The 25,445-nt window shown below is 33.8% G+C and overlaps 2 protein-coding genes across 4 annotated transcripts; one reads left to right on the top strand and one right to left on the bottom strand.

The window, feature by feature from the left end:
• The first annotated feature begins 3,204 nt into the window (after positions 1-3,204).
• LOC107982133 lies at positions 3,205-24,286 on the top strand. 3 transcript variants are annotated; one of them, XR_004228071.1, is made up of 6 exons: positions 3,211-3,402; positions 3,941-4,188; positions 9,677-9,800; positions 9,891-9,968; positions 10,039-10,980; positions 11,057-11,782. XR_004228071.1 is itself a non-coding variant. In XM_031932958.2 (5 exons), the coding sequence occupies exons 3-5, from the start codon at positions 21,133-21,135 to the stop codon at positions 22,033-22,035; spliced, it is 585 nt and encodes a 194-aa protein (XP_031788818.1). In that variant the 5' UTR covers positions 3,205-3,402; positions 3,941-4,188; positions 20,845-21,132; the 3' UTR covers positions 22,036-24,286. The 3 variants fall into 3 exon arrangements, 1 of the variants encoding a protein (XP_031788818.1); XM_031932958.2 differs by lacking the exons at positions 9,677-9,800; positions 9,891-9,968; positions 10,039-10,980; positions 11,057-11,782 and adding exons at positions 20,845-21,313; positions 21,467-21,706; positions 21,872-24,286 and having other exon boundaries at positions 3,205-3,402; XR_004228070.1 differs by lacking the exons at positions 3,211-3,402; positions 3,941-4,188 and adding an exon at positions 9,042-9,300 and having other exon boundaries at positions 9,677-9,968; positions 11,057-11,781.
• On the bottom strand, positions 24,281-25,149 carry LOC116417831. The gene is made up of 2 exons (XM_031932960.1): positions 24,833-25,149; positions 24,281-24,737 (listed from the first exon to the last, which is right to left on the bottom strand). Exons 1-2 carry the CDS (start codon positions 24,987-24,989, stop codon positions 24,565-24,567), a joined length of 330 nt encoding a protein of 109 aa, XP_031788820.1. The 5' UTR covers positions 24,990-25,149; the 3' UTR covers positions 24,281-24,564.
• Between the last annotated feature and the right edge of the window lie 296 nt (positions 25,150-25,445).

Raw genomic sequence — 25,445 nt, 5'->3', positions numbered from 1 at the left:
AGTGATATCTCTCTTTCGGGCAGGGTCAAGGTGCAGTGGCATATCATGCAAATAGCTATCCACTCCTATGGACTACGGGCGCAGGTTCAGACCATACACCGGGGTCAACTCTCCCAAAGCTACCCACTCTATAATAGAGTCATAGAGATCATCGGTCTCGGCCAAGGAAGGAGGGCCTCTTGGCAAACAAGGCCCGATTGAAATAAAGTATGACAGTAAATTAGAACTCAGGGGTACAAACAAAAAAAAAGAAAGAAAACAAAAAATAATGGAAAACACGACAAAAGCACTTACTAGAATCCGACTAAGAATGGTATTCCCGAATTCCGTATTAGTCTTAAGGTCTTAGGGTTGATATAAAACCCGGGAGTTTTGGTGGGCCGGAGAAACAATGTTCGCACCTTGGGACGGCGACTGGGCGAGCAGGATCTCTAGAGGATGCCCAGAACCTTAGTCCTGATGTCCACAATGGAATTTTTTAGAACTTCACGAAACTGAGAAAGAGAAATGCACTGTTAACGAATCGAATAAACAAAAGGAATTATGCACAAAAAATAACACCGTCACCAGGAAATCTGACCCTACATAAAAAACCTATATAACGAACAAAATAAAAACCCAAACATGCAGAGTTAGTTGACATAACACGTAATACTTACCGATAAATAGCACTGCATTCAGCGGACGTCTGGGTTCAACTATCACTATCGAGATATATTTACACGAATAATAATTTAACGTGTCAAACTATATCCGATTAAAATTTCAAGTGGTTCGACTACTTATTTTTTCAGTAATAAATCGAAAACTGAAAAAAATTATTTTTTATTGTGCCTCGATTACGGACGTAAAAAGGCCTTATTGCGCTTGAAATTTTGGAAAAAAGTAGATATTTTATGTGCTTTGGCTAAGTTCATTGCGCAGCTTTTAACCCTTATGGTTCTTAAGATATCAAGGTTTCAATTTTTTTTTTTAATTTATTGATTTCTCATATCTCTAAAACAATGTAATCAAATGATTTAAAATTTTATTTGGTGATTCACCATAAAAAAAGCTATCTTCTGCTAAAATTTTAAACGATTTTGTCGAGCAGTTTTCAACTAAAGATCTAAAATGTAAAAATCGTTTTCTCGAAAATTGTGCATGACCTATCAAATGAATAGCCTGTTGTTTTGATGGTTAGGTTGGTTAGGAACACATGTAAATATGCGCGAATTACTGTGAGGAAAAGTTTACGGCAGTGTTCGTATTCTATAATAAAAAAACAAAGGGTCTGCAAACTTCAGGACAATATACCATCCAAAAATTATTAAATTATGTATCAAAAACTGCCTTATACATTAGCAAGCAGATTTATAGATATATTAAAACAATATTTTATTTATTGGACCCTTTAATGGGGTATAGTTTGACACGTGACCCATCGACATAATATTTTTCGTGAGGTTATGATGTTTAGTTTGCGAGATATGAATTTTTTTTTAAATCACTTTTTTCATTTTATCTGCCTAACAAAGCGGTCGATCCCGAAAACCAAACAAGCAAAAGTAGGTAATTTTATTCTCTATCAAATGCTTGATAGCTGTATTGTTTGTAACAATGGGATGATTGAACAAAACGTAAAATAGTGTTTTTCAAAAATCAAAAATGGCCTTAAAAAAAGTAGTTGAGAAAATAAAAAATATTTATTTTTCCCGAATCCAGAAACCAAAAATAAATATGCATGTCAAATTTTATTGATATTGACGGAGTAGTTCCAGAAATATTACGGTATACATATACACACACACACATCTATACGGACATTTTCTAGAAACATTTGATATGAACTTCTAACACACCAAAAAGTATTTTCTAGAAGTTTTGACGAAACTCAAAATTTTACTATTACAAAGCTCCGTCTAGGAGGAAGCAATAATAGTATATAGGCTATAGGCATACTGGAACACACGGGTTCTAGAACACCCCCTTATCAAACTGTTCCAAAATCCGAGGTGTGTATTTTAGATAGAGGGATTGTTGATCCCTCCCTTCTCTCCCCTAGGAACCGAGAATTCGTCCCCCTCTCAAAGTGTTCGAGAATCCGAGGTGTGTATTTTAGATGGAGGGATTGTCGATCCGTTTCTTCCCTCCCCTATAGCGACCGAGAATTCGTCCCCCTCTCAAAGTGTTCCAGTAACCGATATATGTATTTTAGATGGAGGGATTTTTTGATCCTTCCCTTCCCTCTCTAAGAGATCGAAAATTCACCCGACCTCGAAGTGAGCCAGTAACTGTAGTATGTATAAGTCCCAATCTTTCCTTCTCCGTGTCCCGAAAAAAAAAAATTTATGGTGGGTTCATGATCCTCCTCCCTCGCGCAGGTAGAGACGGCGACCCAGGTACACACAATTTCCAGAGATTACTATAAGTCCAAATTTTATTCTGTGCTCTCTCCTGTCCAACTCGAAATGAACGGATCGGTCGTATACCTTATACTCGAGAGACCCTACTCCCTATAGCTATTATCGCTATTTTATTTACAAAAATGAGTATAGGCTACGTATGAGCGTGACTGTGAGATTTTTTCTAAAAATGTGACCTAATAAGATCGGACTCTATATTTAACTTTCGAAGTATTTTACAAACCATTTTTTTCTTGGTAATCAATAAGGAAGTTTATAATAGATAGTATTAATTTTTGCATACATATCAATACAGCTCTGCACGATTATTTTGTTTTAATAAACCTCGTATTAAATGTTACTTTCTTAAATTTTTTTTCAATTAATCAAAATGTATGCAACATTGTCATTCACCTACCATATAAGTTTTTATGTACCTAACAGGATAAATATTTGTGATATTCCAAATAATAGTAACAAAGTTGCGTGCTTTAACATAGAGCCTTATGGAGCCGTAGCTCTTTTACGCACATTTTCATTTATAGCGCCGAAACTCTTTTTTAGATATCTTTAAAAAAATAGTATAATGTAAGCAAGAATATTTGGAAGAGCTATAACATTTAAAAATGTTATAGCTCGAGCTGTATTATTTTTAAATATATAGAGAGTACCCTACTAAAGCAAAAAAGTTTGCTTTAGTACACTGTAAAAAAAATGTTACTTTTCCGTAAAAAATGTAAATTTACCACCGTATATTACGTTGTTCAGCAATGTAAATAAACAAAAGTGGTGTAATTTTCATCCGTTGAGCAGTGGCTTCTACAATTACCCCTACTGAGAAATGTAAAATTATCGTAAGGGAACGGAATTGCGTACTGGTAAAAATACTGCAGAGTGGTAAAGTTTCACTATGCGGGAATTTCGCGCATACGAGCGGCGCACGTGTTACTCTCCGCTCTCGCATGAGTTGTACTGGAGAGTCAATTGCATCACCACGGTCGTGGCATAATTGTTTATTGTAAGTAAAGAATAACAGTACAGTTCTTTTCAACTTTGATTTTCTTTCTTAAAAGTTGTGGTGATTGTGGTGATAATATATTTTACTATTTATATATGGTAGATATTTGTTAAAGAAAGGTAAGAGAAATTACAGGGGTTATGTTTTAATATACATTTTTATCATGCTATAATCGATTCAAATCAATATTAATATATTGTATATTATTGACAAGTTGATGTTATTGTACTCTACTCTTACTTCTTATTAATTTAAGATCAAATTCAGATTATTTTACTTCTTGATCATACTTTTTTCTACTGAAAAAGATTCTAGTCTTCTGAGCAGTTTCATAAGCCTATCAGACCATTCAGACCACTTGTTCATCATAGAAGCAAATAAGTCTTTTCACAAAAACTCATTCAAGGAAGCTGAAGTTACATAAGTTGGCATCAGTCGCCGTTTGTTAATCACACAATTAATAGCTTCATAGCATTGGCATTGATTCACTCTAATGATATTACATAAAATAAATAACACAACTAAATGTTTGCAACAGGTGCTGAACGGCTTCTGCGTCATCTCAAGAAGCACAACGTTCCTATTGCCTTGGCTACAAGTTCCAGTGCAGAGAGTTTTGCTTTGAAGACTAAGCACTTGACCGAGATTGATGTTATTGTACTCTATTCTTGCCTTGGATGCTAGTGGTTGGATCCATGCGACGAAATGTGACCTGCTTATTGCCCAAAAGATTGATTGCCACAAAATTACACGGTTGCCTATAGGATAATCATATCTGAGAGAAAGGTACGAAGATTTTACTAAGCTCAGGTATAACTGTTTCTACAAAATTATGTAACGTGTGTGACCAAAAAATTACTACATTAGTACAGAAAGACGATACATGATACTAATTCTTGAAGCAATAAAAAATATTTAAATGTGTAGAGTAGCCGATAACAAGATCCAGGTTTTATGCTTCGTATTTTTTTTTTTTTTTTTGTATCCAAATGCACACATTACTGATATTATTCCTATATGCAGTTCACCATCCACATACCCACTACCTGAACCTCGTTATCGGATATACACCCTTTGACGTACTTCTGACACGCAGAGTCACTCTTAAAACATATTTATATAATATAAACAGATAAGAGGGGATTTAAGATGATTCATGATATTAATTGTTTTGCACGCATTTTCTACCAGCGTAATGACTAGTTTGAAGATTTTTTGTTTTACATTTGTGGTGGCCACACAGCACCCACTCGCACACACACACGCTCACACACTCACACACGCGCGCACACATATACAAACCTCACGCGCACGCGCACGTGTAGACTCCAGCGTTCGTACCTCGAACGACGCGGCCCGGATTGGAACTCGGTTTTTCCGGCCCAGCCGAGCGCATTTGGACAATTAAGTCCGAGGAGGCAGTAAAACGCTCGGACCCGCGCTCGAACCCTTTTATTGCGGTTATCCGCACCTCGACGCAGGTGGCTAAAGCTCGCCGGCGCAGGTAATCCCTGGCGTAATAAAACAGTAAACGGCCGGCCGTTTGGACCAGCTGCCCTCGCCACCGACGCGCTATCCGGACCGCGCGTGCTCCGTCCCTGCCAATCCGATCGGCGATCGGTACAGGAGGCGGAACGATTGAGACCTTCGACGGTCGACGCTGGAGCCGACCAGAAACAGTTCAACTGGAGCCACGACACGAGTCGCATCACCTCCAAATATTGTCACGCAAATCAACGACAAATAAAACGACCACTACTCAAAAGTATTTATTAACTGTTGTAAAAAGTACATTACTTTTCAAAACTAACCGTGATACAACATATTTCTGTGAACTGTAAACTATTTTACAATGCCATATGAAACATCTAGAATTATTATTCCTTTTTTGTAAAAACGAAGTAGCTAATGAGAAGTTAATTGAAATAAAAAGTAAAGTCATAGAGAACGAATCACTTATGAGAAGTATACTCATTACTGTAGACACTTTGAGCATAGCAATACATGAATATGACAGTGAAAGTTTGCCGGATACAGTTATAATCACAACTAGTGACGAAGAATTTTCTGAATAGAATAATTAATGTTTGTAAGTATCATACTATGCCTCTTATGAGTTAGGATCTAACGTTTTGCTGCACTAATTAGATGTGCTTCATGACTTTTTTGAAGTGGTAATACTTCCAATATTCGATATAAAATGTGTTATATGAAAAAGATTAGGTTGAATTTTTCAAAATTGCATAGTAAAGTGTGCATTGACTAACAATAATTTTTTTTTTAAAGTATAAATGGTAAAATAAATGCAATCATAGTAGCTATGATGGGCACATAAAAATATTACTCAAAAAATTGTTTCAGTTATCATCAAACTCCAGAGCGAGAAATATTACTTACGTACTGGTAGTGTACTTCTAAAAGTAAACTTCTCAATTATAACCTATCCTTACTGTCCTTTCCTTTAAAAAATGTTTCAATGCAATAATTGCATTTGTCAATTTTCAAGTATTTTACTGTACAACCAACATCAAGCAGTTCATAAAGATGCAATCGAAAAACCTATAATGTGTTTATACAAAGGCTCTTAAAAAATTACAAATGTTTTAGATTACACATCCTACGCAGTCATCGATTTGATGTAGAATATACTTGTAAATATAGTAATTGTAAATTTAGCAATTTTTTACGAAAACTCAAAAAGCATGAAAATGATCATCTAATTACTTCACACATAAGATGTAATTACAACCAATGCCGTAAAGTATTTTATAGTAGTAGTACGTATACAGTCCATGTCAAACGAAATCATAACAATATAAAACATCAGTCTAATAACGAACCATCGCTCATACCTAATCAGGAATCAGGAAAATGTATTAATTGATCCAAAACAAACTGTTCCTATCAACGTAACTAGCATTTCATGTGAAAAAAATGTTGATAATACTGATCAAGAAGAGAATATAACTTTTGCAGTTCCCATCAAAATTGGTGAGTTCAATACCTACCAGAAGGAAACTTTTGAATGCGAATTTGAATCTGAAAAAATAAAATGTGTACTTAACAATTCTGTCGAAGACAATCAGGGTGTACAAACCGAAGTAACTGATAATTCTATGACAATACACGTAGATGCACAACTGAAAAAAAGCAAATATTCCTTTAATAAAAAAGATTATTAACAAGGAATGTGACATCGAACCTTGCTATGATGATAATTCAAAATATCCTTATTCATTAATTGTAAACTCTTTAAACTGGGAAATTGAAAAGTATATATCTTCAAACAAGGATCAAATTACTGATATTGATTGTACGAAGCAAATAGCCAAAACTTATTTGGAATTGTCAGTCAAGCATTTTGCTACAGAACCTGTTCTTCAAGGCATAATTGATTGCCTGTTTTCTACGTTTGATTCATGTAAAACAGATTACATGGAATCTTTGTCCGAATTGCAGTTGAAAATTGCGAGAAAGAAAAAATTATTAGAATGTTTATTAACAGTTTCCAAACGTTTGTATATTCACATGACCCCAAAAAGGGTGAACTACGAAACACATATAAACGTCAAAAGTATAACAAGCAACATTTTAATTATGTACAACCTCTTGAAATTGCAATTCATGATAAAGATGGTAATTCAACTCCATATTACTATAGCTATGTGTCACCATTAGAAACAGCTAAAGTTTGGTGAAAGAACAAAAATGTACAACAATTCTGTAGAAATCCTCGTACAAGTTCCAATTGTGGATTTTTTGATATTAAGGATGGACGTTGTATGAAAAATAACGTGATTTGTAACAAAACAAATACATTGCAAATTGCTATTTTCCAGAATGCATTTGAATTATGCAATCCTATTGGACCAGTTAAGTCAAAATATAAAATATTTGGCATGTACATAATGCTTCTGAATCTGCCACCTTTTCTTAAATCGAAAACAGATAACATAAAGCTAGTCATGTTATGTAACAATAAATACATTAATATATTTGGTTGGAATAGCATTCTTGAAAAATTACTACAAGATTTATCTATTTTAGAAACAGAGGGCATATGGGTCGATATAGATTTAGTTAGAGAACATTTTACTGGAAGTATTGTTATTTGCATAGGAGATAATTTAGGAAATCATTCAATTAGAGGATATGCAGAAAGTTTTAGTAAAGTGCAGTTTTTTTGTCACTATTACGAAAATACACTTAATGAATTCCGGGAAAATCCTTTTGACCGCAAGCCTTTGAGAACTGTTGCGTCATATAATGAATGCGCTGAGGATGCACAAAAAACAGGAAAACTTAATAAAGGCATCAAAGGTCACTTTCCTCTAAATCAACTTAAATATTTTCACGTAGCTGGTCCAGGATTAGCTCCTTGTATAGCCCATGACTTATTCGAGGGAATAGTTTCATTCGATCTACATCTGGCAATAAAGTATTTCGTAAAAAATAAATGGTTTACTCTAAATTTATTAAATTATAGATTAAATAACATAAAATTTAGTAATGGATCAACTGAGTTTATTCCTAAAATAAAAATAGATGCGAAAACAAAAAAATTGACTGGTTCAGCTAGTCAAATCCGAAGACTGCTACTTATTTTACTCTTAGCAGTTTATGATAGACTGAAAGATCATTCCAATGATGTGTGGAAAATGGGAACTTTTAAGGCAAATAAGTTGCCCCTTCTTTAAATTACAATCAAGTAGACGTATTACGTAATATTATAAATGATTACATAAATTTGAGAATAACATGTTTTAAGATTCCGCTAAAACCAAAGCATGAATACGTAATACATTATCCCGAATTATTATACGAATTTGGACCACTTAAACATGTTTGGACTCTTCGATTTGAGGCTAAACACAGTTAATTTCGTAGCATAATAGAAAGCTCGAGAAATTTCAAAAAAGTACATATGACATTAGCTGATAAACATGAACTTTTACAAGCTTTGCTCGAAAATCAATATCAAATCATTGTTGAATCGAAAGATGCAGTTTCTTACAATAGGGACTCGTATAATGAAGAGATTACGTCAATAATAAATAATTTTATAGAAAAAAATCCCGGAAAAATTGAATATGTTAGTAAGAAGGTTATTTTTTGTGGTCTTACATATTCTGAAAATATGTCAGTTTGCGTAGGAACTAATACATTCGGCAATTTTATTATCTGTACGATACAATATACAGGGTGTTTCATTTTAATCCGACCACGACAAAAAACCATGGAAAAACTAATTTTAACGAAAAATGACCTTAACAAAAGTTGAAGGGGGTAAAGGGGGCCATCTAATGACACCAACACTTTGACCTTGAACTCGATTTTCAAGGTTATTTGAAGGTCATAGTATTTTTTTAACGGGAACCCCTATTTTTGACCTCGGAATACGGAGCAGCGGAAAAGATAACGTCGGAAATGACATTTCAAGTTTGCCTTAGTGACCTTGAGAAGGTCAATTCAAGGTCAAATAAGAAGTATCAGGCTAAGATTGTTTTCCTTTCAATTTTTTCGTAGAATTATCATTTTGTTATTGTAATAAACATTAAGAGAATAACTGACTTAAAATGTGATTATGCTTTGCTGACTTTAAAGCCATTTTGTAAGGTTAAAAGTGCAAAAATGCAATATCAAATGTTATGTGAAGTCCATATTTATATCCTAACTTTAGCGTTACCCAGGAACAACGACGTGGACGTAATAGGATTGTGTTCCCTTTGGGGTGCTAGAAGTTGTACAGTACGAAGGACAAGAAACCCGTTGTAACTACCTATCAATATTTCCCTACTCCTTTCTTTTGGCACCTGATCCTTTACCTCGGTATATTCTTCAATCCTATCCAGTTTATTTAATGAAGTACATGACATACGAACCAACTGATTCAAAATAGTGAGTAATTATTCCAGAACTATCCGCATTTGTACAAATCTGCTTTGCGATGATCACTGTACAAAAGTCTTATTTTGTTTTACTATGCTTTACATTTGTATATTGTAATGAGTTCACTTGTACATATTATAATGTTGTTTTAAGCATAAAAGTTAATCTTCATTTATTAATTAAATTACGCATGAATATGCAGTTATAATTTTAAAATTGTATTAATTTTTATCACAACTGTATAAATCGTGTTATTTTATAAATTATCATTATTGTACCTATATTTGCTCTTTCTTTTTTATAAGTATTTTTAAATGTTTTAGTTCATTAATGATCGGTTTTATGTTAAGTAATACAAAAATTAATATAATTTCTGTTTTATCAGATGTTGGTGTTAAAAGTGTGCTCTGACAATAGAATGCACAAGGTGGCAATTGCGGTTAAAAAAGATTCTCCATATCTTTTGGAAGCAGTTATCTCAGCTGCAGCCAAAAAATTGAAAATTGCTGGTAGCAAACTTGTTCTTGAGAAAGATGGCATAATAATTGATGAAGACATTTTTATATTAAGTTGGAGTACAGAAATATTCATGCTTCTAGATGAAGCTCAAAGTTGGATTCCTCCTGCAGCAGCTACGGTTGAAGAACATACAGTCGCTTTAAAGTCACAAAACTTAGGTAGATTTTACTAATTTATATTAAAAATTACAATAAACGTATATATTAAATTTTATTCGTATATTTACAGAGGAACTAAATACTACTACTACCACTACTTCTGCTTCTGACGTTGTTGCTATTAATTGTGAAGTGTTAAATGAAAACACATCAAGCAATGCTATCCTACTCCACCAAAAAAGGCCAAAACAACAAATTTAAACGAATTAGAGAACATGGAAATTTTATGGGAAAATTTTGATAATAACACGTTACAATCTTTAAAAAATGATTGTAAGGGTCTGGATAGAAAACAAAAAGATGTTGTTATTAAGCAGAGTGTACAATATGTGGTGCAGCAAATCAGAACTTATAATGAACATGCACCTAGCAGAGATACTTTGCAAAAAAAAAATGTATAAAGCTTATCCTGCAGTATTTGAAGACAAACTTGCATCTGGAGAACTTCAAGGCTTAGGGTACTCATGTTTAGTAAATAAATTGACTGACGTAACAGATATTTGAATAGACCTCATATGACAAAAAGTCTCTCTAGTAAGCTGAAACTACCTCTACAAACAAGTAAACATTCAAAGGCAATTCAAGTTGGATGTACTCAGTGGAAACCAAATTTTGAAAATGAAGAACAAGAACAAAATTCGGAAAGTAATCGAGAACGTCTATTACGTTTCGCAGAGGAAGACTCATAACGGAGATGACAACCATTTTTAAGGACACTTATCCTGCTCAGAGGATCTTTCTCAATCAAAAGGATGCCCCAACAGCAGGAGAAATTAAAAATAATTGGCCTTGCCTCTTTAATGAGTATTATTCACAACTGCACTTTTTATTATTAACTGGTAGACTGATCACAGAACTTCACTCTGGTTTTGATGCTAACCGTGAAAGAATTTTGATGTACGCTAATGAATTAGCTGAAGATATGGATGACGAAAATACGAACTGGCAAGTGGTACGAATTATTTTTAAACATTTTAAAGAAGAAACATACATTTTATTCACGATTGTAAAAGTAAGTCTCACAGCAAATAATTATTTCTACAATAAAAGTGTTAATCAAAATTGAACATAATATATTTCCTTTTTAGGCAGATGCATCGGTGAATGAAATTCCAGTCCTCCATGACTACCCACATATAGTAATTTTTGAAGAAGTTCCAGAAAGCAACAATGACGACGAAGAAGAATAAGCAGAACAATCTCCAATTCAGAAACAATATGCAATAATTGTCGATGATATGTGCTATCCTCAAGTGAATAATATTATTGATGCGCTACAATTATCGATGACTACATATTTCAACTTTAACAGAGTATATCCAAAGACATCTGCTTGTTTTCTCGAGTTTGTTCAGCGATTATTTTTAAACATATCCTTTAGAGGGAAAAAACAGATCCAAATCACATAATTCTACTAATAAGGTTACTAGGTTTATACAAAAATTACAAAAAATTGAACTTTAACTGAAAGTTTAGTATTATTGTCTACGTACAAGTTCAAGTATAACGTAATGTTAAAAGTTAAACAAATTTTTTTTTGGAAATTGTTGTTCATTAGCTTATAGCTCTCTGCACGTATGTTTTCACATTATTTTTGTCAGATATGTATTACTTACTGTGCGATGCAATCTGAAAGGCCAAAGTTTTATTTTATAGTGGTCGATAATTTTAAGACTGAACCTAAATGACGAAGAAAATCAAAGTTCCTAATGCTAAAAGAGATGAGAACTAAAATGTTATTATAATATTTATTTATAAATAATGTTTAATGCGCGTACTAAGAAGAAAAAAGAAATTTTAAGATTGAAAAAAATTAACAAAACACATTTTTTTTCTCTTTATAGCTAAGAGCTATAATTTATAAAAACACAAGTTTAAATTTCTTACTTAAATTTAATAATTTACTTCAAATTAATATGCTTCAAAAATGTTTCTATTTTGATTAAAAATCACTAAAACAATGATGTTAATGCGACTTACAAATAAGCAATTGTATAAGAATGTGTATAATTTATGTTTACTGTAATAAAGTTTTGAATTTTTTATAAAAATAATTTTTTTTGTAAATACATTATCCTATTTTGCACACTCGCAATCAATATACAGGAAAAATACCACTATACGGTCATTTCCCCTATCTGCTAGGGAAATTTCTCATCATACTATTATTTTACTATTCTATCGGAATTTTCTGGTGGCGCAGTTCCTTTTAACGAAAGTTTACACGAATATTGGAAAATTCCAATGTTCAGCGTGGGCCGAAGCAATTACCTTCGCTGAGCGGTGTACTTTTACATATTTTTTTTACAGTGTGTTGAGACATGACAACGCTTCAGCCCCGCTTCGAATTTTGACACTATGAGTTTCCTCGGATTACATTTTTTTCTACCTAGAAATCGGCAGTGGAGGCTGTGGTCGGTTGGCTTCGGCCGCACAGTATAGTAAGTCCGTATGTCCGTGCTCTGACACGAAATGCAACGTTGCCATATCTTTATGCACTCACGTGGCAACTTGTGTGTGTACAAAACGGACCTTTTCTATGTTTGCAAAGGTAGACATTGCTCACTGCTAAGAGATGGGACTTAGTTAACACTCAGTGTGCTGTACTCTTAAAGAATATTGTAGCGATACAACCCCCTCCCTTGTAAAATTTCACGCAGAGATGTCTTTTGAGTTTTGTAGGTGAAGGTGAAGGCTAGTCAGTATACGCAACTGCATACAACTACTTATCCTACATGCATTCTAGTGTCAGCTGTTTTTCGACTAACCTAACGTTCGATCAGATCCGTTCCTGAGTTATGGTGGGGATCAAAATTTGAGAAAGAAAATAATTTTTTTAATTAGACATGTTAATAAATCCAGAATGTGAATGGCAATCGTACTCAAAATTTAATGAGTTCTAAGTACAAGCATAGTTGAAATGCATGCTAAATTTCAGCATACATTTTTTTGGCTCAGAAACATCTAAAACATCAAAATCTTATATGCGAAAATTTGCATCGTTATAAAGCTTTCTCTCTGAGAAAGTGTAAGAAAATACAAAAAGTATCAAAAAGTATGAAACAAGTATCAAAAAGTATCAAAAAGGATCAGAAAAGCATCAAAAAGTATCAAAAAGTATGAAACAAGTATCAAAAAGTATCAAAAAGGATCAGAAAAGCATCAAAAAGTATCAAAAAATATCAAAAAATATCAAGAGTATCGAAAAAAAGTATCAAACAAGTATCAAGAATATCGAAAAAAAGTATCAAAAAATATCAAGAGTATCGAAAAAAGAATCAACAAATATCAAAAAGTACATCCCGAAATTTATCTAGTAGAAACAGTTTTAAAGAAAAGTGGCAAACGTGTATATGTTAAGTGGTTAGGATTTAGTGATGAGCATAATAGTTGGATAAGTGTATTAACATTGTTCTTATTTCACATGGATAAAAAAGGATAAGGTTGTAGTAAATAAAAGAAAGCAAATGTATTATGTCTATTAAATGACATTTATTTATGTATTATTGTTCTGTACATGATGATAAAAAATACTGCATACTCCATATTTCGGTGCAGCCTAGACGAGCTTCTTGACATCCCCTCTGATAGGATTGTACTGAACGACACGATCGTGTAAGGCACGATCGTGTCGTAGGCAGTATGTTAGTGGCAGTGTTAGCAGGAAAATCTTTTTTAGTCTCAAACTCCAGACGTACATGGACAGGAGTGCTCTTGAGAGATTCGTTTTGTCGTGAACAGTCAATAACTACAAATAGTACTAAGTTGAGAAACGAAGACTTTGTGAGCAGCGGTTGCAGATCTTTTCCATAGTAGGATTTTTGAAAATTAGCGTACATATCGTAGAGAATGGCAAACTGATTTTTAGATATGTCGAGATTCATATTGTTGTATGGATAATGTTGTGAATTCAAGAAAAGTTTCACATTACTCAACTCACAATGATCAAAATGACTGGCGTTTGCAGTTCTCGATAATTTTCTCTTAGTTTGTAGTCCAAGAAGAAGAACAAAACGAGGTTTTTCCAATTGATTTGATATTTTCACCGCCCAGACGTATTTATTAGTGCTTGGGAGAAGAGGATATTCAAATAACTCCAAAGAACGGAAACACACGGAGATAAGATTATCTCTACCAATGTAATTCGATAGCTGGATTTTTTGTTTATCAGATGCAACAACATATGGCATCAACCACTCTATCTTTGTTATTTTTACTTCGTAATCTTCATAAGTAGTTACACCAGCTGCTGCAGTACCTTCCTGGATTATTACTTTCAAGTCGCTTCTCGATCTTGTGAGAATGAGCTCATGCTTCATATTAACTATAATCTTTTTATAGTCTTCTGCAAAACTCAAGATCATAAACGTCAAAATTTCCCTTGTTATCTACGACCAATTTGATATCGTCTTGAATACCAAGCCAGCCTGCATTCTCCAGCATATCATTCTGACTCAAATTAAATGAAATCAATCCTTTCATAACAATGTTCTGACCAACATTTTTACTTTTATATATCTCCACAGCATTAATCTCACAACAAATTGCATCAAACAGATGACAAATGACATTGTTGACAAATTTAGTTTTAGCAAGTGCTGCTGATCCACCTTCTACTTCAAACTTGCAATTTTCCACATATGTGGATAGAGCTGCGCGATGGTAAGATACATAGATCTTGATGTTGGATAGAAATACGAATTTCATCGCTGTTGTCAAAACTTAATGATGAGTATGGCTGATGTACGTGTACTTCGTAATGAGCAATAGACTCATCAAATACGACACCTGATTGAATGCTTAGAATTTCGTCCCATTTTTCTGGAAGCATCAAAGAATTACACACGTGAATTTTTTCCACGAATTTTTAGTCCTAGACTTTTCAGAAACTGAATGCTCTTGCATGGTTAACGGTTTGAGTTTCTTCGGTCGGCTGATGACTGGTTGACATGATGGCTGACTTATATATGATCCAGAATTGTAAACGATAGCCATTATACAGATTTGTGGAGTCTAATAGTGATTTCCTCTCCTAGAAAATTCACCAAATTTCCACCCTGATCGACGATTCGAATTTGTAGATGATCTATGCACTTGACACTGAGCGGTAGATATATGACGTGTAACGGAACTTCTATGATTTTATATCTCGGAGGTACTCTGGGAAAGAACTCATGGATTATATGAACTTTTTTATTATTGATATAAGTACCTCCAGTAATATTGCACTCAACGAGGAGCAAAGCCAAGGAGACGGCCTATGGAATCGTGAGGTGTGAGATCTATCGGATGACTGCAGAGAATTTCACTTCTAAGAATATTGTTGTTAGCTTTCAAAGAGAATTCAATTCCTTTGGATTTCAATGTTACTTGTAAAAATTGATTAATAACATCAATCTCATAACTGCCACTAGGAATACTAATAACAGTATATCCCCGTTTAAATGCAGTTTATTATTTGAATAGTCAACATTGGGAATAGAGTTAAATGATAAAAGTTCAACTAAACCCAAGACAAAATTTTTATCCTGTGGTAGTTCAATCGAAGGAAAATATTGTGCTTCTAGGACAGATGAATTTCCTGAGAGACTCAGAGTGAAGCTATCTTCAATGACTGATCGGAAGATAATGATTCCATTTATCTGTAAGCACCTCTTTTATAGTCTCCCAGCTAAGAAATAAAGACAAAGATGGCCACATATAAATGAGTCAAAATTTTGATATCTTTTATAGTTGCATTTTACTTTCTTAACGTTAAAATACATCATAAGATCTTTGGGAGGTTTGAGATCGCCGAAACTATCAAAATAAATCACTTCAGGGCCACGTTTGCTATAGCAAACCTAGTGAGTGCCTCTATTTTGAAAGTCATCCAAGTTTACCACTGCTGATTCATTATGCAATGGGCCATCGGGAGGTAGGTTATTTCTCATGAAAACACAACGGGAATCTGAGATTTTCGTCATATGAGCATATTTTTTTAGATCGTAGTCAGGCAGTGCACGATTTGGCAAAGTTAAATCGAAGTTTTTTTTCTACTGACTTGATGACCATTACCTATATGAGGTTTCATAAATAATCCCATTCCACTTGTATAGGGCTTGAGGTAGAGACCTTTGCCTAAGGCAATAGCTTCAATGGTCTTATTATGCCTTTTACTTTCTTCATAATTTTTCTGCGCAGCTTTAGCATCATTAACTGCTTTAGCTATTCCAGCAGCACCTCCTGCTAGAGCACCGGTGGCACTTAGTCCTGCGAACAATGGAATGAGAAAAGGAAGAACTCCACCAATTTTTTATGGAAGCGGTAGAACACGTGGAATGATAACTTTTTTCTTTCCACCTATACTTTTAACAGCTTGACGTGCACCCTTCAATGTTAATTGAATAACCTTGCAAGAATGTTTACTTGCTGTCATTGATTTTTTAGCTACAGTCACTAACTTATTAAATTTCAGTCCCATTCCAGTTTTTCTTTTAATTTCATAGCATCGCTAACAGCAAAAGCAAAAGCTTTTTCACCAAGACTAGCATCCTTGGCTCTGCCACGCTGCATAACTTTCTCAGCAAGCTTCTTGTCAGCAGCTTTACGATCTTCGTTTTTATCAGAGTAAGCTATGTCATGTTTTTTACATGCCTCATCAAGCGGATTAATACCAGGATCTCCTCTTTTCATTTGCTTTTTCAATTTGGTTCCGGGACCGCAGTATTGATGCATTTCAACAGGTAAATTATTGATAACTTTATCAAGCAATCAATAGCCATTCGGCTGTTTCTGAGATTTCTGTATGATCATCTCTCTTCGAGCGTTGATTCACAACTGACGTTCATGGTATAAAACGAGCGTTTATATTTCGAGAGCTCAATGTTATATCTGACTCTGTTGAGTTAACATGGATTTTATACACTTTATTAAAACAGGAGAAAGATGATTTTGAAAAAGTCACCGGCGATACTCTAAAATCAGTCATCACAACACTTGAGAAACTTGTTGAGATGCAAACTGAAAGCCCACTGCAGCAACCATTTAATTACATTTTGGATAAAAACAGCAGAAAGAAAATGAAAAAACAAATGAGAATCGATCGATCAAGTTTGCTCAACGATCAAAATAATAATAATAAATCAAGTTTATTGGATTATACTGTTTATGATGATGATGATGATGATGATGCTTTTGACATAATAACCAATTCTACATTTAGATCTGCGAGTGGAAAAAATGAATCAGCTGAAAACTTTTTAGCATCGCTAGATAGAAGCCGCAGCACAATTGATAATATATACGGAGTGCGAAAGGTTGATTGAGTGTATATGATTGGTGATTCAGAAATTGAATTTAATGATAATTATGTCAAAGTCAGAAATGGAAAATATCCTAAAAATAGTGGACTTATGGAATTGCTATTTAAAAAATATCCAGATGATCTTCTTTTGAGTTCAGCAGATCGTGAAGATTAACGCAAGATTCTGGAAGCAACAAATGCTCATCGGAAAAAATTCAGCAAAGATGAATACATACGAATATCGAGAAGTAATAAATATAAGAATATTTTAGCACCAATGTTCCGCAGCACTCCACGTAAAAAGAACAACAGCAGCGGAGGAGGACTCATACCTAAATATAAAATAGCTAAGAACAATTCTTTCATTGATCTCGTCTACTTAAATGATCCAAACGAGCTTACTGAGAGACTTCGATTATTGATTGCCGAACGATAAGCTGGAAATAATAATCACGTCAATCAAATCCAGTCGATTATTGAGGAATTACGTGAAGCTGGGCATATATATTTACACGCAACTTTCTTTTTTGCATCAGTACTACCATGAGTCTCCATGTGTTTGGTCTCCATGTGTTCGGTCCTCCAGGCGTTGGTTTCAATTTTACACCGGACGGTGATTTTGATTTAGAAAATAAGCGACTTTGCAACCTAGGACAGTCCAATCATCCAAACGATGCAATCACCTTGCATTCACTGAAAGTTATTCTACAAACTGAAATAAATTATATAGCTGCTAAACTTGCTGGAATTGGTGAAGTTATAGAAGAATATAAGCAGCAAGTTGAAAAACATCAATTGGAAGTGAATGCGAAATTGCGTTATCTTTATAGTACAACTCTTCGCAATTACTCTGGTATTGATTATATCATTGAAGAAGTGAATAAACAATTAAAAGTTTGTATAGATGAATTTTCAGATGGATTTTCATCTACTGTAAACGATGATGGAACGTAAAAGAGTAGCTGAAGAGCTGCACAAACCAGCACGTCGGCGATAAAAGAGAAGAAAATATGACATATGTGGAATAGACAAGACTTGGCAAGCTGATCTTGTAGAAATGATACCATATTCTAAAGAGAACAAAGGTTTCCATTACTTACTTACTGTCATGAATATATTTTCAAAGTATGCATGGGCCGTCCCAGTCAAGTCAAAGAGAAGTCATGATGTTACTACGGTTATGAAGACAATACTGAAAAAAGGACGAGTACCGAAGAATCTACAAACTGACCAAGGAAAAGAATTTTACAATTCAATTTTTCAAAAACTTATGAAGAAGCACAATATACACTTATTCTCTTCACATAGCAATATTCCAACACGCCCCCTCAAAAATATAATCGACTTGTAACAAAATAATCTAATAATAAATAACTATACTAAACAGTTTCTAAGCTAATTAAATCAGACGATAAAAAAAATTAACTCTTAAAGTAAATGGTTAGGCGAGTTTGGTATATTCCGCAACAAAAATACAGATAGAAAAGAACTGAGATCAATCAAACAAAGTTAAGTTTATTATATTTAATCGCAATGAAGCAAAGAACAACTCTCAAGATAATTACTACGTCACTTGCTATGCCCTATGTACTTATAGTGTTTGTATGACGTTCTAATATATATATAAAAAGAAAATTTAGTCGTTCACCAATAAACAAAATGAAACTTCTAATATACACACCCTCGAATTATTTCTACACCTAGACACCAAAAATCACGGTACGAACTACCCAGACCTATACATCGGCCACCCTGTACACCTAGACGCCGTCCTCATATTATTTATTTACTTAGACACCAAAAACTACGGTGCGCACTACCTAAACCTCGTCATCGGCCACCCTGTACACCTAAACGCCGCCCTCGAATAACTTTTACACCTATGCACGAAAAAACTACGTAGCGCACCACCTAGACGTCGTCATCGGCCACCCTGTACACCTAAACGCCGTTCTTATATGATTTATTTACCTAGACACCAAAAACTACGGAGCGCACTACCTAGACGTCATCATCGACCACCCTTTACACCTAGACACCGCTCTCGAATGGTTTTTACACCTAGACACCGAAAACTACGGAGCGCACTACCTAGACCTTGTCATCAGCCAACCTGCGCACCTAAAGGCCGTCCTTATATGATTTATTTATTTAGACACCAAAAACTACACCCTGCCCTGTATATCTCAATTTTAAAATACAACTTGGACAATTAAAAAACTTACTATATATTTCATTACAGATCTTGAATACAAAATGACAATACAGAATATCTTTACAAATCAAAATTAAGTAATAAGTAATTCAATCAAGAGTATGAATATTGAACTCTAAGTGAAAATATCAAATTAACATAAAAAGGAAATTCTATTAATAGAGTCTTTATTGGCAAATGATCAGATTACATGCGTTTACAATGAGCATAATAATGTAACATGAATTTTGGAAAGGCTTAGGACCTAGCTAGAAATTTTATAAAATTGTTGATCCTGTTTATTATACAATTGAATCGTCTTTTTTGTAATATGTCTGATTCAACCTCCATTATAGCTGCAGACAAAATATTTACAGCTTCTTGAATTAAGCCGTTGTTGGAGTCAATCATATTTTTCTCATTTTTTGTACGTACAGATGCAAAATAATCAGCTCCACTCTTCTTGTGTTCATCGATGACAGATGCTAATGGAAAAGATGACTAAGCGTTGGGAATTCCAGGGTATTTAATAACTTTAGTTGCCTTCTTTGTTTTAGCTGTACCTTTCTTTTCTTGTAACTTATCCTGTACAAGGATTTCATGTTCAATAGTTGATTGAACTCCCTGATATTCCACTTCTTCGTTCTCCACAGTAGTTTCAGGTGAGTGAGTACGAACTAAACCAACCAGGACGATGTCCTCATAGCCTTGAAGGATCTCCAATTCTTCTGTATCTGAGGTATAGTTACCTGCTGATGATTGAGTCTTATGAACTTTGAAAATACCACTCACATCTGGATACTCTTCTATACCCTCATCATTCACATGTAGAGTATCTCGATTTTGTTCTGGATTATGTGCATTTGCATCATCATCAAGTACATCAGGAAATTCTTCAAAAGTGTTACCCATCAAATGATTGTATATTTTTTCAGCCACTTCTTTTTTATTTAGACTTTTGAATACTGACTCATTTTTATGAGATATGTGGTCTTCCAAAAAAATCAAATACTCATAATAGTTTTCTTGAGATGGAGTGAACTTTTCTCTTCGAGACTTTTCTAGATTAATCTATACAAATTTTGTTCGCATACTGTACCACTTATTTCTGATTTTCTTAATTAAAACGAAAAATAAAACATTAAAATGAATTCAACATCAATGTAAAAAAAAGAAACAATATGTATATATACAAAGTGGGAAATGCTGATATTACCTTCTACATCTACATTTGAACATTTTTTTATTTCTGTTCTGACACTCGAAAAAGTTAGATATGCGGTTTTTGTTACCATGTTGAACTTCATTTTCATCAAATATGAAATTGTTGTCACTTTCAATTAATTTTCGGGTTATAATTTTTTGAATCTGATCCATCTTAATGTTTGTGGTTACAGGTTATGTTTCGCCTACGGACTATGGCCAAACGGAGCGATCTGCTGTCGTCAGTTCGACTGAACGACTTCAGCTGAGCGTCAGTTTTGACCTCTTGGAAATCGGTATTCCGAGAACGAGCCAGATCAGTCGAGTCTCGAGTCTTAACGAAACAGTCAAAGTTCGGGAGAGCTACTGGACACATCCTTTCTCGCGTTCTTTTCACTCGGAATACAAGATTTCACCTGTCAAACAAAAATATTGGTTTTATTATTTTGAAGTATGGATCAGCCTAAGGATTGCTAACAAAAATGCTTGACGACTTAGAGAGTGGTCAGAAAGGAATTTTCTACGACATCATGATTAATTATTTCATGAACAATCCCGTATTATACGACAAAATGGATGAAGATTACATGTACACTGTTGAGCAAATAAGCAAATTAAAGATACTTTCAGATTATTTAAAGGATTTGAATATCGTCGTAGGAGGTAATATGATAAGCATGAATATTTTTTAAATATTTTTCAAAGTTTTTTTATATAACTGTTAACGACTGTGGAATTGTTTATGATAAAAAATAGAATAAGCTAAGCATATTATTTTAAAATTCTTATTTGATCTGATTTGATCCTAATTTTCAGTACCTCAAATAATTCTGGCTTGGCAAGATCTTGCAAAGCAGTTCAAGAAGCATTCGACTGATGAGAATAATGCAGGCACTGGGTCTGGTGCGAAAGAAAATGATTTCCCATACTTAGAACATTTAATGTTCTTAAAACCTGCAGTTCAACATCGACCAGTATTATCAAGCGGCCTTCCTGATGATGGTGCACTACAATTGCAACAAAGATCTTCAGCAATCGATTCAAGTGGATCATCGAGTAAGTCTATATGAAATTGACAATATTATTAGTCGTTCTCTTCTTATTTATTTACACAAAAAGTTAGACAAATTTACACTCTTTATTCATTTAACATATTAGGTACCGATCAATAAAGGACACATCTGATAGAATTATTTTATTTACTATACCTTATCTTTGCAGATGTTTTTACATTTAATTCAGTGCCATCATGTAATAACGCCAGCCATCCATCACTGGCTAAGAGCTCCTGCATACCACCTAGCTATCGTATGCCACCAAATAATCCAGCTACTGCAACTGATTGTGCACCCCCGTCAAAACGATCAATATTGATTCAATGCTGATTTCAATATTGATTTCAGTCTGAAATCAGCATTGATTCAATATTGAATCCACGTTGAATCAACATTGAATTTGTCCGAAAACGCAACGTGCTTTCAGCCATGATTTCAGACTGAATTCAGTGCTAGATTTCAAAATTCAATCAGGGTTGAAATAAAATTGTAAAAAAAAACCGCCAAGACGTGGGCTCGAACCCAAGACTTTTTGATTAGTAGACGAACGACTTGACCATTAAGCCATTTCGAAACTTGCAATGTATATCTCATAATGTAACATACACAGAAACCTATAGGTGGCAAATACTCTCGAAGCTGGGTACCTTCCCGAGAGCACAGAGAGGTCCAGTTGAGGTTCCAGTCCAGTATTATTATAAAAATCATGATAGAGTAGGTTAATTTTCGGTTATTCTCTATAGGATTCCGTTTATGTTACATTATGAGATATAAATGTAAGTGTCGAAATGGCTAATTGGTCAAGTCATTCGTCTACTATTCAAAAGGTCTCGGGTTCGAGCCCAGGTTTTATCGATATTTTTTTTACAATTATTTATTTCAACTCTGATTGAACTCTGAAATCCAGCACTGAATTCAGTCTGAAATCAACGCTAAATCCACGTTGCGTTTTCGGACAAATTGAATGTTGATTCAACGTTGATTCAACGTGGATTCAATATTGAATCAACGCTGATTTCAGACTGAAATCAATATTGAAATCAGCATTGAATCAACGTTGATCTTTTTGACGGGGACTACCTGAAAATTTATTTGCTGCTAGAAACTCAGTGCCACTCAAGAACCGAGCTGCTATTGGAAATTATGTGATGTCACCAAAGTACCAACGTGCTACTGGAAGTTCCTCGATGCCATCCAATTATGAAGTTGCTGCTGGACATTCTTTGACGCCATTTAACTATCAAGCTGCTGCTGCTGGGTGTTCTTCTAGACCATCCAATGATCATTCCAGTGTCGAAAGCTCTTTTGGTCTCCATTACAATAAAGCTGCTGCTGCAACATCAAAGCCATTATCTTCCAAGCGCAAAACTAAAGTGCTAGATTATGATAAAAGTGCACAAAAGAAAATGAAATTTATGACAGAAGATGATAAACCAATCAAGAATCTTGAAAAAAAAAATGATTGAAACTCTTGATCATGTTAATATGCAGATTGGTAACACAAAAGACGACCTAAAGCAAAACACAGCTAAGAATACTGCTTATTTACCAAGAACATCAACAATTGATTATTCAAAGCATTTAGCTGCTGCTTTTAGTCAAATTCCAGCAGGATATGAACATGAGTGCATGGAATACGTAATGCAAGAGTTAGATAAATTTGATCAGCAACTTCATGAAGAAAATATTAACCAAAATTAACCGTCTACAAATTTTTATTAGAATTATTGTTCTTACAGCATTCAAATGTAGAAAGTAAATATTTGCACTATAACCTGGGATGTAATAAATTGCTTAACATTTTTCTATTGCAATAATTTTTTTACTTGTTACAATAAATTACTATTATATAATTAATTGAACTTACTGCGCAAATCATTCAATAATATCGACGTAGTAACCCCATGAAATTTGTAAAAATGCTCCGATTTCGGGAAAAAGACTCCGAAATGATTCCGTGCGTCCGTGAAAAACGAAAATGGCGTGTACTGTGATCAGAGACACAAGCAGACACAACAGACACAGTGCATCAATGTATGAGTGCTTGTATACGTATAATACTTACTTGTGTACATTACAGCTGTTTTTACTAATAATTTTGAAATAAGATTGAAACATTATATTTATTATCAATACTTCAATTTCTGTATTGATTTTACGTCTGTTTACATTACTATTTTCACATAGTTGTCTATTTCGATACTTGTATCTTTAATATTTTATTCTCATTGTAGTTTTATATGAGGTATGATCCCCAAGCAGATCAAGAACAGGAGTTCATGGAAAATCTTCTCAATATCTTGTGCTCCAGTTCGATGGAAGCATTCAACCGTGAAAGATTTTTTAAAAGATGAAGGGCTTCAACTAATTAATCTTCTTTTTAGAGAAAAGAAAATGTCACGATACGAGACACAACAGACAGTACAATGTTTGAGTGTTTGTACGTGTGAATGTGCTTGTATATGTAGACTTACTTGTATGTATTATGTTTTTACTAATAATTCAAATATTGGTTCTTTTCCTATTAAACATTAAAAAAACAAAGCAAAGTTTCAAATAATATTTTATTCTCATTTGATTGTACAAGACTTCAATTTTTTTGTTAGAAAATTTACAATCATTTTATTTTTTATACTATGGCTGACTGACTGTAAACTTTCTTTAAAACTCCTTATAGATCTTAAAATTATACAAAACTTCAATCTTTTTTGACGCATATTTGAAGTATCTTTGATCATTTCATTTAAAACGCGTACATGTTCATTAGACATTAATGTTTTTGTATTTTTTCAGTATTCTTGTACTTGTTTGTTGAAAGCTTCGGTTGCTGTTTCATTTACTCTTATGCTATTAGCCACTTCATAGTTTGAATGAGTTGTTTTTTTTGTTTGAACATATGTATGGTCTTAGAAAAAACATCCTCTGATATATACATTTTTGGAAAAATGCAAGATCTTTCTTTAACTCGATCAATTTATTAGCCTTGACAAAAACATCTCTGAGACTTCGATATTTATTTTTTATTTGAGCCTCTGTAACAAAGATAAAAACATTGTTTTTGCAACATTTTAATAGTATTATAGTTTATAAAACAACTACATTCATGGACTAAAAAGGTTTTACATACCTGACATATCAACAGATAGTTCATTTTTGAGAGCAACTCTTATGTTTGATAACACTTTGTCTTTCTCATTGATTAGATAGTACTTTTCTTCTGTGTCGTTAAACATGAAAGTGTTTGCAGCATAGAACCGGATGATGATTTTTTCAATTGAAGTCATGATCACTTGCTGTTGATCTGAACATTAAATTAATGTTAAAATGTTAAAAAAGGACTTTATAAATTAAAAATCTTATTATTCAAAAAAATAAATAAGGAGTATATTTACATGTATTATTATTAATTAAGATAGCTGTAAAAATGCACTTCAGCATCGAGGTTATGTTGATTTGTTTTTATCTTCGTCAGCTTGTGAATCGGAGTCAGGTGTGTTCGTTTTACAGCCTTGGTTAGCCTTCATGGAGGCATCGTGACTTTACATTGGCTCTGTGCAAAATCACTAAATTTTTCTAGTACCTTGGCCGCATCCATCCGCATTCGACCGCAAAACAAAGTGCTTATGTGGCCCTGACTTAAAGAATCCCAAACGGATTTTAGCATTTTTGTTGAGAAATGCTTGTTTATTGTAAAAGAAGCTGCTTTCCTATTAATATTATAATTGGAAATCATTGTTAAG

Source organism: Nasonia vitripennis (assembly GCF_009193385.2).
Source record: "Nasonia vitripennis strain AsymCx chromosome 1 unlocalized genomic scaffold, Nvit_psr_1.1 chr1_random0009, whole genome shotgun sequence".
NCBI lineage: Eukaryota > Metazoa > Arthropoda > Insecta > Hymenoptera > Pteromalidae > Nasonia > Nasonia vitripennis.
The sequence above is the reverse complement of the archived record's forward strand: the minus strand, read 5'-3'. Positions and strand labels throughout refer to the sequence as shown.

What these genes read in the sequence shown, in the direction of transcription:
- LOC107982133 (XM_031932958.2), top strand. Translation starts at nt 21,133, where the DNA reads ATGCTTGACGACTTAGAGAGTGGTCAGAAAGGAATTTTCTACGACATC. An exon ending in TTTGAATATCGTCGTAGGAG is followed by an intron (nt 21,314 to 21,466) that starts GTAATATGATAA and finishes CCTAATTTTCAG; the next exon opens with TACCTCAAATAATTCTGGCT. An exon ending in CGATTCAAGTGGATCATCGA is followed by an intron (nt 21,707 to 21,871) that starts GTAAGTCTATAT and finishes TTATCTTTGCAG; the next exon opens with ATGTTTTTACATTTAATTCA.
- LOC116417831 (XM_031932960.1), bottom strand. Translation starts at nt 24,989, where the DNA reads ATGACTTCAATTGAAAAAATCATCATCCGGTTCTATGCTGCAAACACT. An exon ending in ACTATCTGTTGATATGTCAG is followed by an intron (nt 24,738 to 24,832) that starts GTATGTAAAACC and finishes TCTTTGTTACAG; the next exon opens with AGGCTCAAATAAAAAATAAA.